The 12276-nt window shown below is 41.1% G+C and overlaps 1 protein-coding gene across 1 annotated transcript in view; it reads left to right on the plus strand.

Moving 5' to 3' along the window:
- The first annotated feature begins 10140 nt into the window (after window positions 1-10140).
- DRC1 (dynein regulatory complex subunit 1) overlaps window positions 10141-12276 on the plus strand; it is a 44181-nt gene continuing 42045 nt past the window's right edge. Inside the window, exon 1 of the mRNA XM_063077749.1 lies at window positions 10141-10295. Coding sequence (XP_062933819.1) covers window positions 10141-10295 — 155 coding nt within the window. The remainder of the gene's footprint in view (window positions 10296-12276) is intronic.

A 12276-nucleotide genomic window follows, 5' to 3' on the forward strand; every position in this document is an offset into this window, starting at 1 on the left:
TTTTTTTTTTGGACAGGTTGCACTTGGATAAAATAGGCACCACTGTGTTTATGTGTAATTAAACTCATAACCATTATTTATCTTTGAATGTAACCATTGTTAAATTTAATTGTGGTGTATTCCTTTGTTGAATTTTAGTCTGCTGCTTTGTAAAAAATAACTATAATTGATATTTCATTTTTTTAATTTGTAAATTCTAATCATTGTCATCCATGTTTTTAGAAATGAGTCAAGGAACTAGCTCATGGTTCTCTACTCATTTTTAAAAATTGTTTGTAAAGGTTGAGGTATATTTGGTGACTTTCCCTAAGACAAAAATGAACACTGAAAACAGATGAGATATTGATGCAGGGAAATGTGGATAGTGATTCCATGTGTGTTAATAAATTGCCGTTATGGAGATCAGAGAATGAACCAATTAAGGGAAGGTGACTCTATTTTTTGTATATCTTGTTCTGTGTCATCTGTAAAATTGAACTGGGTAGAGTATTAATTTGTGGTGGGGAAAAAAGCTTTGTTTTAAGGTTTTCTAAGCTAATTATTTTGCTGTTTTGTTGACCTTGTACATAAGAATGAGATTAGTCTGTGTTATGTAAGAAAAGAACTGATAAATATTTATAAAAGGACAAATTTGGACCACAGGCTTTCTTCACTTCATACAGTATAGTAAAAAATATTTTTTACTTATGCTTAGGGTCATGTTCTGTGATTTTGGAGCTCTCTTACTTCATAATGTGTTTCTGCCCTCTTTTTATTGCATCAAGTTTATTTGAAAATGGTTTTGTACCTATATTTTATTTCTCTATGGTGGTAAAGAATTATGCCATCGTTTTTTTGACATTCTTAGATGGAAGAAAGGTGGCTTGTCACTAAGGGAAAGGTGAAACTGAGCAATTAATTGTTTGAGAATACTCTGGACTTGTGAATCTTCAGTGTACTGCTGACTCTTTTTCTTGTTTTAGTCTGCCATCTTGAAAGTCCCCATTTGTATTATAGTGATACAGCAGCCGAAGCAGGACTTAATTACAAATAGCTCTTTGCATTTATGTCATGCCAATTACTATAACATTTCCAAAGTATAAAAGATATTTCAGGCTTATGCATGATATTTTGGGTGAGTTCACACCCCAGTCTTTCTCCCTAGCATTCAGTGAGCTGCCTTTTGGGGAGCAGTGTTGTGGTCAGGAGCATACATGAATGTTTTCTGTACTTTCAGAATAGAGTGCCTTAGCCAGGCCGGAGGTTTGCATTGTGTTTCTGCTGACCAAAGTTACATACACCTGTAAGAAGTTTCTTTTCAGGTTATGGTATGAAAAATGTCCTTTTGGGCTTGTCAAAAAATAATTCTCCTGTGCTTGGGGGTGGGGGGGCGTGGGATAGAAAAATTTAAAAATACCTGGATAAAGTATGCTAATGCTGCCTTCTGTGATCCTTTAATTATGCTCCTAATCTTAGTGTAATGCAGAGTTTGATATTGCCACAATTTAAAGTGTCATTTCTCCACAAATAGGTAATAGATATAGTTTATGGGTTTTAGTCTTAAGGGTAATAGAGTGAATAACTTCCAAATAAAAAACTAAATATTCTTCCATGGCATTTTAATATCATGATTAAAATACTTTTAGTTCTAATTTTGAGAAGAAAGTTAAATGCTAATTGTGATCTAGAATGTTATAGTACTAATACCAACATGTCATTTATTCTAATGTAGAGGTACTAGGAAGACAGATGTAGGTCTAGAGCTACCCAAATTCTAAATAGATACCAAAAGAGTATTGATTATGAACTGGATCCTGGGCCTTGGGGGAATATGCAAGGGAAAAAGCAGGCATAATATCCATTTTAAAGGGAAGAAGGGACCATCTTAATGCCCTGTGAATTTGAAAGTTTCCTAAGTGTTCAGTTTCCAAAGAACTGGTTTATTTTGTAGTCATTCAAAAAGTATTTGGAATGTACCTTGCTTTCCCAAGCAGACTTTGACTCTTTGACTTACGGAGAATGAAAAGGTAATTGGAAGGTGTTTGAATCAAAGGCTACTTTTCCCCTTTCTATTTTTTCTATTTTCTTCCTCTTCATTCTTCACTTGGGTTTCTTCTTAACTAGCTACCACCTAGCAGCCCACTCAGACCATGCTTTGTTGCCCCTGGATCTTGCCACGTTCAAATCTCCTTGATTGCCTTAGATCTCTTGACTAGTCAAGGACTGGGACTGTGCCAGAGGGAACAAAGGAAACCTGAAGCGCTGGAGCTTTTGACTTGGGTCCTCAAATAAGCCAAAAACAGATACCGATGTCTTTGGTTGTGTTGGTGTCTTTGTTCAGAGTGGCCTTATCTTCAGTTCTGGACTTAAGCATTCTATAGGAAATTTGTGGTCAGACCAGAATTTCTTTGTCCCATGAGGTGTCTCTGTAAGGTAGCATGCCTTTTCTTGAGCACCCTGTGGGTGAATAACCTTACTAAATCAGCTGCCACTACTAGAAACTTCCAGGAAGAATTTTAACTAGTATGCGGCATTTGAAGCACTTTGACATGTACATTTAAAATGACAGTTTTAATAGTAAAATGGTGTTAAATTAATCACTGTGAAACTTGAAAGTGTGATGCTGTGGGCATTTTAGGAAGCTCAAGTTAATTTCTGATTTTCCTTTATTAATTATGTAACCCATGTGATTTGTGTACTTTAGTTTTCATATTTGACAGTGGTACAAATGACTGACATATTGGCAGGCAATTACTTTAGGGTATATGGTAAATCATGGTTTTCTAACTTCCAGAGAAAGTGGTGATATGTTTGCTTCTTCCTTGCATGGAGCCATGGGAATTGGATTTGTTGGCTAATTTATTTTCAGTGTTTCTACGATGCAAAATAAATGTAACCTTACTTTTTAACCTGCATGATAGTAATGTGCTTTGCTCTTTAAGAAACAAATATGCAAGAGATAGTTATCTAGCTGGGGTTTTTTTTGTTTTGTTTTGTTTTGAGTTTAAGCAGGGATCTGCTCTTTATACAGACAGATCTTAAATGAGTTAATATTTAGGGTAGCAGAAGTGGTTTTGCCATTTGTAGCCCCCTCACAGGTACCTGAGTGAGAGGGTTGTGTTGAATCAGAAAGGCCAGGTCCCCAGAAATGGAAAGTGCCACATGGACTGATTTTAGAATATTTTAACAAGGGCTTGTCTCTAGGAAAATCTGTTTGGATGCCACAGAATGATTGTTCTGGACTTTCATAGACTGTTCACATTGTCTTATTCTTTAGAGAATCATTCTTAGAAAGGTGGGCTAAATCAGAGTAGTGCTTTTTATAAAACATGCATAATGGATCCTGGCTGTAGTGTACCTAAATGCTACATTGAAATTAGAGACAGAGTCCTTGTTTTTTCAGCACATATAGTAAACTTGAAATTAGAAACAGTAAGTATGAAATTAGAGACAGGGAGTTGCTAAATACTATGGATGCCTTATGTCTCTCTGGCTGAGATCTTCTCTTGAGCAGTTCCTATGGGTAACACTTACAATTGGTTTTGGGTTTTTATTAAAACACATACAGTTTGCCATGAATTCCATATTCTGATATTCTTAACAAGCACTTTTTGATATCTGAAGAGTAAGTTCTTGACCTGGAACATGTTTAGTTAGAATTTGATGTTACTAACCAGGTTATAGAAGGAACCTCTTTTAATTTTGCAGGATCTGTAAATGCTGCATCTGTTTGAATTACTGTTATCATTCAGTGTCAGACCTTGAGTTTAATAACTACTATTTGAGACCACTCACAATATTAATATTTTTTGTGGGTTATTTTGTTTAGATCACTTACCTCATTAGAGCAGCCATTCAGGAGATAGACCTAACTACATGTAATGAGCTTATTTTTAAAATGTGCCAAGAAAGCAGAATTCAGTATTAAACTCTAAATTTCTTTCTTTCTTTCTTTCTTTTTTTTTTTTTTTTGAGTAGTATTTCCTCTGGGTCAAAGGGAAGGCAATGAATAACTGCCAAGGTGTAAACTCCCTGCTGCCCACCTTGCCCCCTTCCCCTCCCAACTAACATAGTAGATTAAATTTGCAGCCAGTTTGTAGAAAAAGAAATCGATACTTTTCTGAGTTAGGTTTCAAGACCTGTGACTAACAATAGGTGGCAGGAATCATGGCCAAATCAATTATTAAGTTGTTTAGCTTGGTTCTGTTGCAGTTGGCTTTCTGTAGTATATTGAAACAAGAGGATGATCCCATCCCTTCTCAGGTACCTGGAAACAACACCCTTTGAGCAACTGGAATATATTTGCTACAAAGTAGAATATATTAGAGGGAAGATGAAGAGGAGCATAAAATCTTCTTTTCCTTTTCAACTAGTTTAATTGAACATTTTAGTAATTTGTCTAGGACTTGCTGTGTTCATCGTAAATAATATAGCATTTATTTCATCTGGTTACGTGTGCTATTTGTATTTATACATATTTAATATGTAAACATATATTCTCTGCAAATGTATGTATGATATAGTCATATATACATGCAGTCTACTCTTGATTGTCAGCAAAATGGTAAGCCTTTATTACTTATTAGACTGCTTCTTCATGTTGACTTAATCTGCATGTGGCCTATAACTCTGAAGCCTCTTCCTGATCAGGAGCCACAGTCTGTCTGTCTTCCAGTTTATCTCAGTCCTTAAGAAACGCTCTTTTAATATGTCACTTTCTATTTTTCCTTTAGCCAGGGATTGTATGAGGCAGAAAGACAGCTTTTGAGAAAGATGGCTACTTCCACCAGGATCGAGGCTTCTGGGTCTGTATGGTGATGGGGCCCATTTCTGGCCAGAGAGTGGCTCCAGGAGCAATCAGGTCTAGGGGCTTGATGGGGAAGAACTCTAACTTGTAGAAACAGAGCTTCACAACTTGCTTAAGTTACTTAGCTGGCATGTTGTAAAGTCTCAGATAATTTGATGTTCAAATATGAGTACGACAGTGCATTTCAATGTTGTTTTTGCATTATCTGTATTACTGTTCCCAGTTGCTAGCCCAGATAACTGAGATCTGACTGTTTCTTGACACTGGATTCTGGAAGTCTTGCCCTTTCAACTGGATTTATGTTTATTTCTGCTGCTGTGAAACGCAAAAGTAATGCAGTAGGTTTTAATTTAAAATTGTTTAATTCTATTATTGATAAATATTTATTGTAATAAAAAGTAAAAGAGTAAATAATTTTTAAATCCTTTTAATTGTTTCCAGATTGTCTTTGTTTTTCCTTGATAGGTGCAAAAGGGGAGGGAGCTATGGGGAGAAAAATAATGTCCAGCTACTTGTCTCAGAGAATCATTGATTATTTTAAAGCAAAACATTAAAAAGTTTGTTTTGTTTTGTCTTGTTTTTGCTTTTAGAAAGATCAGTCTGCTTGCTTCTGGGTGTTCCATGATCCTGTGACTTGTTTCAGAAAGCAGAACACAAGGAGGTGGCAGTAATGGCTATTGAGAGTATACTGCTCTTGACAACCCCAGGACTGAGAGCTGGGCAGTATATATTTACAGTCCTCATAAGAACTGGGTCATACTTAAATCAGTTTGTAAGGTGGTGGTTTCTTCCTCAAAAACATTTCTCTGTAGAAAGAGTATTAACATACGGTGTTAATTTTCCAGACTAATTCCACAAAAACCTATCAACCCACACTTAGTACACCTAAAGTATGGTACATAAACTATAACTCCCTTTATCTAACATTGCCTCTGAGGAGACTATTTCCCTTTTTTACATCAGAATTGATTTCTCAGCTTTGGCAATGGACATTTATAAAAATTTTAAGTAACAAGTTTGAAGAAGGTGAGGAAGGAAGTGTTCCGTGTTTTAACCCAGGCTAATTCTCCAGCTGGGTGCTCTGAATCCCCTGCCCTCCCAACTTCCTGGTTGTCCTAGCAGTTATCCCTCAAACACCTGTCTACAAATCTCAAACACCTAGCAAGTACCTGACACGCAGTGCTTGGGGCTACCGAAACCTAAACACCCTGCGCCCCCAAAGTGTCTTTGCTCCTGTTTTTGGTCTCATCTTTTTTCCTCTGCTCACAAATTTCCTGAAAGGAAACTTTGTATCTTCTCCTTCCATTGTTCTTCTTGTTTTCATTCTGGCTTTTTCAAGACCTCAAACTTTTAATACAATGACTCTTTCTTAGTCCTATTCAACTTTGTAAGCTTTGACTGAGGGCAAGTTACTTATTTTTTTCTAAGGCTAAGTTTTCTGATCTCTAAAATGGGATTACTAGTACCACAATTATGCATTAAGCATTTTGAGGACCAAGTGAGAATATTACATATAGGGTGTTTAGCACAGTGAGTGATCTAAGGTAAGTGCTCGGTTTCTACCATTACTTAGTTCTGTTTTTTTCCATTTGAGCTTTTTCCTAAGCTGTCTAACACAGCTCTTGACTTCCCTGCCTCCTCCTTTTCTACTCTCTCCATCTTACTTTCTCTAGGCAATACATGCAGATGATGGTGAGGCAGTTTTAAAAATAACTTGCCTTCTGAAAATCCAATTAGTAAAATTCGCACAAATTGGGAGACAGAAATAAACCAAGAAATCATCTAAATGTTTGATGAATTTGCCAACATCCACATACTTCAGTAAAGGGGATTTAATGTAAACTTATGGATATGGAATTAAATGTGACTTAGGTAAAATCTGATCAATGTTGCATTATTTTTCTGGAAAAAGACTATAAATTGAAGATAGATGGCCAGCCTTAGCCTAGCAAAGGATCCCCATATGGCCAGAAGATCTTGAATTTATCACTCAAAACCTGCCCAGGGTTGGGATTGTCCTACTCCAACGATGACCTGTCAGCTCTTTGTGGCAAGTTATCCCCATTGTGGGCCCCTGTACCCATTATGGTCAATCCTACATATCAAGGTATTTTCTCCATTATAGTTTGATTCTCTTTGTTGATCAGCTCACAGAGATGTTGCTGGTCCCAAGGCATGAAAAAACACTGCCCTGTGTGGTGGTTGGTTTCTTACTAAAATTAATTCTCTGTATGTTTTTCTTTTGTGAGCCTATTAGTTTAAATCAGTTCTCAAAGTAGGTATTGCTTGCCAATTGAGGACCAGACTCTGGATGCTGGTTAGTCACCAAAGTCCCTTCCCCAGATTCCTCTCATCTGTGTGACAGCCCTACTCTCGTCTGCCTCAGTCTCCTCAGGATCTCCTGTCACCTCTCTTTAACAAAAACAATGAAAATGTAAACTTTATGTTTTATTAAATCAAAAGTGATTTGAGTTTATGTAAACAGTTTTTGTTTTTAGAATAGAGAATGTGAAAGTCACCCATAAACCCAGCCCCCAGAGATGTTGACTACTTTGTGGTCTTCCCCCTGCTTTTTTCTTGTGTATATACTGTCTACATTCCAAATAAAACGAGTCATTCTCTACACTCTGTGCTGCAGCTTCCCTTTCTCATTTAATATATCTTGAATGTCTTTCTAGGTCAGATTCATTCTTACATTGCATTTCATCCCATGAATGCTTAATTAGTTCCCTTATTGATGGATTTCATGTCATATCCAGTTTTTTAATATAACGAGTGAGCATACAGATACATCTGTGCACATTTCTTTCATTCAACAAATACTTGTTGAGCACTTACTATGTATCAGATATTGTGCTAGATGCTTTGTGTTGTGTGTTGAATAAAACTGATGTATAGTTGTCCCTCGGCATCCGTGGGGAATTAGTTCTAGGATCCCCTGAAGATACCAAAATCCTTGGATGCTCAAGTCCCTTATGTAAAATGGTATAGTGTTTGCATATAACCTACACACATCTTCCTGTATGTTTTAAATCATTTCTAGGTTACTTAAAATAATACAATGTGAATACTATGTAAATAGTTGTCATACTTTATTGTTTGGGTAATAATGACAACAGAAAACGTCTGTATATGCTCAGTGCAGATGCAACCATCTTCCCCCCCACCCACATTTTCGAGCTTTGATTGAATCCGTGAATGTGGAAACTATGTATAGGGAGGGCTGACTAATTCCAACTCCTAGGAGCTATAACTAGACCCATTATCTCCCCAGGATAATTCTTTTAAGTAGAATTGCCTAGTCGATGCATATGCTAATTTGAACTTAATATTGTCAAACTGTCCCAAAAGGTGACTTTCAAGCAGTGAATGAGTGTGTCTGTTTTCCACACCTGTGAAAAAGTTTTATTACATAATTGAGACTGTCTGTGAGAGAAAGACAGACCTCCCAGCCGTTCAGAAACTAGCTGGAAAGAGCCGGGAAAGGAGACCAGCTTGGGGCTTTCGTTGTGGCTGTGGGGTGGGGCCGAGATGAGGGTACTCAGCGCACATGGTTGCAATCTGCTGGCACCAAAGAAGAGAACACACAGGCTTTATTCCTTTTTAAACAACTTGCCCAGATATGCCATAGAAGAAGGGATGAGGCATAAAAGCTGTCACCAGCCTAACAGCAAAATGGGGAGTGAGAATCCTTATTATAAAAGATGTCTGAAGAGATATCTGGGGACAGCTTTTCAGGCCAAGTATCTCATTGATCATTCTTCATGGATTTTTATGATACTTTTGCTCTCTCGCCTATCTGTTGTGTAACAGCTGATTCCTGCTGACTTTCTTATGGTATCTGACTCCCAGCCACAGACATGCACACACATATACTTGTTTCTCTCCTTATGGATGGTGGAAATGTGAACCAGAACCTGGAAGAATTTGTGGTCAGAGCTATACCTTTCCCCTCTGATTCCATGGCCCCTGGGATAGTTTAATGCTTGAGGTTACAATCAAAGGAGAGAGGGATTTGGGAGAGGGCCCTGGATCCTAGAAGCAGTTAAACCCACTCCCTCCCCATCCAGCACTACCTAGCCAGGTATGGGACAAGGATGCAGGCAGCTGTTGGACTCTTCAGGCTATTCTATGGTTTTGCACTCCTAAATCTCTCTACCACTTGCAGACTTAGAAAAATGGATTTTAAAAACCTGTTCCATTTGCCTTTGGGAAGGTCTTAAATTACAGAGGGTTTGTCCTCATGGCCTCACAATTACCTGTGAGTTGAGTAGGCAGCCAATACCATTTAATAATTGAGAAAATGGTCCTCACGAAGTCGTGACTTGCCCAAGGTGGCAGGGCAGGGCTAGGACTAGCCGACATTTTCTCACTACTCATCTGGAGCAGTTTCCTTAGTCCCTCATGGGCTAATGGGACAAGACCCAGCAAGATGTTATCCAGTTTGGTTTTAAAGGGTTTTAATTCTCAACCAAAACACTATTTTTGTTGCCAATGAAACACAGAGATGCCCACGAAATAGTGCCTTTCTGGAGTCTGTGCTTCTTTGAGAATTTTAATAGTGCTTCTGCATTCCTTTTACTCCGTCCACCTCCCTCTCCACTATTTTCCTCTGCTCCCCTTTTCCTCTTTCTATAAGTATGCGATTGCAGGTGGTGATGGTGGGATTGTTTTAGGTTTCAGCCCTACAGAAAAGGCTACAGAAGTCCACAATCCCTTGCTGGATATAAACATGGCAGGGTGGTTTCACATTCTAGAGGAGATAGGGGTAGACTGCACCAAGCAGTAGCTCAAAAATGAATGGTTGATGAGTGGGTGGATGCAATATAATTTAGTACATACTTTCCGAAGAGGCAGTAGGCTCAGGGCCCCCTATTATTCTGTACTCTCCCATGAGGAAAGGACGACGCCTGTATCAGCGCTAACACAGAGCGTGGCATATAGTAGGTGCTCAATTATATTTGATGAATATGATTTTGAAGAATATTCATTTGAAGAATGAATGAATCATGAATTAATCATCGCGGTCAGTAAGTCATGACCCACAACTTGGTCCAGCTCTTTAGTCTTCCAGCATCGTGGCGAGATTCCACAGACTCCGCTAATACGACTCGGCCTTCGTGGGGGTCAGGACGGTATGTATCCACGTGCTAACTGCAGGAGAGAGGAACGAAGCGCGACCCGGCGCTACAAGGCTCAGCATAGCGATAGGCGGGGCCTGGACGCTGCGCGCGCAACCACCCCGGCTGTGGGTCAGGAGACGGCTTTTCCCTGGCAACGGCTTGTTCCTAGCAACTGGGCGGCGGTGGTGCTGGAGGCCCGGCGGAGCTGCCTTTAGGCGGGAAGCTGCTTCCATGAATCCACCGGGGTCCCCAGGGGTCCTGGAGCAGAATGTGGACGAGCACTTGACCACCCCGATGCTCGGGCCCTCGGTACATTCTGATAACCCTCAGGAGCGGATCCAGGCCCGGCGCCTCCGCATTGCCGCGCGCCTGGAAGCCCGGAGGCGGTGAGCGGGGTCTGGGCGGGCACTTGTAGGGGCCGCTGCCCCGGCAGGGGAGCCCTGTGGTGAGGGATCGGGGTGCCCTGCGTGTGAGCGGAGCTTGTTTCTTGACGAGATAGAAAACATTTCTTCCAGAAGGTTCAAGCAGAGTGTGGGATATTAAAACATTCAACACACTGTTGTAAAGTCAACATTCAGCGCTTTATTGAGAGCCCACTGCTCCGGCACTGTGGGCAATACAAGGAGAATCTGGGCGACCCATGACCTGCCCTCGGGTCTTTCTTTCCTTCTTCCCTCCCAGCCTTCCTTCGTTCCTTAAGTGTTTGTTTAGTGGACTTCAGCTGTCTCTTCTGCTTGTCTCAGTGGCTTACCTGATTGTGTGACAGAAACCCTCATTCCTGAAGGGTCTGAGACCCTGCCCACCATACCCTTCTCAGGCCAGAGTTGCCAAACCTGTCTATGCACAGTCACAGTGGGTTAAGGGAGGACCAAGAGGCACCTGAACTCCTGAGTGCCCTCGTGTGTAACAGCACTTCTGCCTTCTTCTGTGGGGACCTGCCAGGATGGTGACTTATTTTCTTGTCTGCTGGTCATTGGACACAACGAAGTACCTGGGTGGCAGCCATAACTTGTAAGTGGGATCCTTGCTTGTGCCCTGGCAAGGGTACACCCCTTTGGAGACCAGTACTTCTGACCATATAGTGCCAGAGATGTGGAAACAGGAAGCACAAAATCCCCCAATGGGTCATAGTTATGATGATAGGTAGGGCCACTCCAGCTTTTACATGTTGGTTTCCAGATCCATGTATTTTTTCCATGGGGACAGAGTCCTATTGAAGTCTCTGGCTTGGTGTAATTGTTGCATTCTGGAGGATGGCACTGCATTCTCTAGAGCGTTGCCTCCATCAGGCCATTCCCACACCGTCAGGCTGGCTGATTCCGGATGGTGATATGACCAGTAGTCACAGGCCCACTTCTGCACCTCTTTGGCTATGAAGTGAGTCACCTGGTCAGATGGTACATTGTGTAGAATTCCATGCCTGAGGATCAGGCATCCCTCAAGCCCCTGGACAATGGTGCTGGCTGAGGCTCTGTGGGTCACTTTTCCTTCCACACAAAGTCCACGACCAGGCGCGCCACTTAAAGCTCTGCCCGCTGGGAAGGCTTTTCACCACTATCTTTCAAGGCCATCCCTGAGTGTGGTTGCTGTCCATTTAAGCCTGAACTCACAAACCAAGCTGAGCAATCCATAAACTAAACTTGGGCTATTTCTTCTTCCTTCACCTGCTCATAAGGGCTCCTCCCAGGCCACAGGGAAGGGAGGGCATGGAGGGTGATGTGGGGGCAGCCTTCTCATGCAGCTGACTTGTGCCCTCTGGTCCTTCTCTGGCTTGATCTCAGATCTACCGTTTCCATCTTATAGTGGGTTGCCACTTGGCCTGCCCTACTTCGCGACTTGATGGATCTGATATACTCAGCCCGTGATTTATAGTTCTGGATACTTGGTCACCTGGTATCCCTTGTTCAATTGTTTACTGTCTACCAGGGCTCAGGAGCTTGCTAGTAGCTTTTTTTTTTTTTTTAAGATGACCGGTAAGGAGATCTTAACCCTTGACTTGGTGCTGTCAACACCACGCTCACTCAGTGAGCAAACCGGCCATCCCTATACGGGATCCAAACCTGTGGCCTTGGTGTTATCGGCACCACAAGTGAGCCATGGGCCGGCCTCAGGAGCTGTTTTTTAAAATGTGCATGATTCTCTGCTACAGATGGCATAGCCTTGGCTCCAGAATTCCAGGGCCTGCACTGTGATTCTTCCACTGGGGCTTGCCCCAAACTCTGCATGGCATTTTTTTCCACCACTGACACATCCAAACCATAGGATCTGCTGGATCATATGGCCCAAGTGGCCTGGCTGCTTGCACTGTGGTCTGGGCTTGCTGCAGAGTCCTTTCCCGCTCCAGGCACCACTCAAAGCTGGCATCTT

This window comes from Cynocephalus volans, chromosome 14 (genome assembly GCF_027409185.1).
Source record: "Cynocephalus volans isolate mCynVol1 chromosome 14, mCynVol1.pri, whole genome shotgun sequence".
NCBI classification, from domain to species: Eukaryota; Metazoa; Chordata; class Mammalia; order Dermoptera; family Cynocephalidae; genus Cynocephalus; species Cynocephalus volans.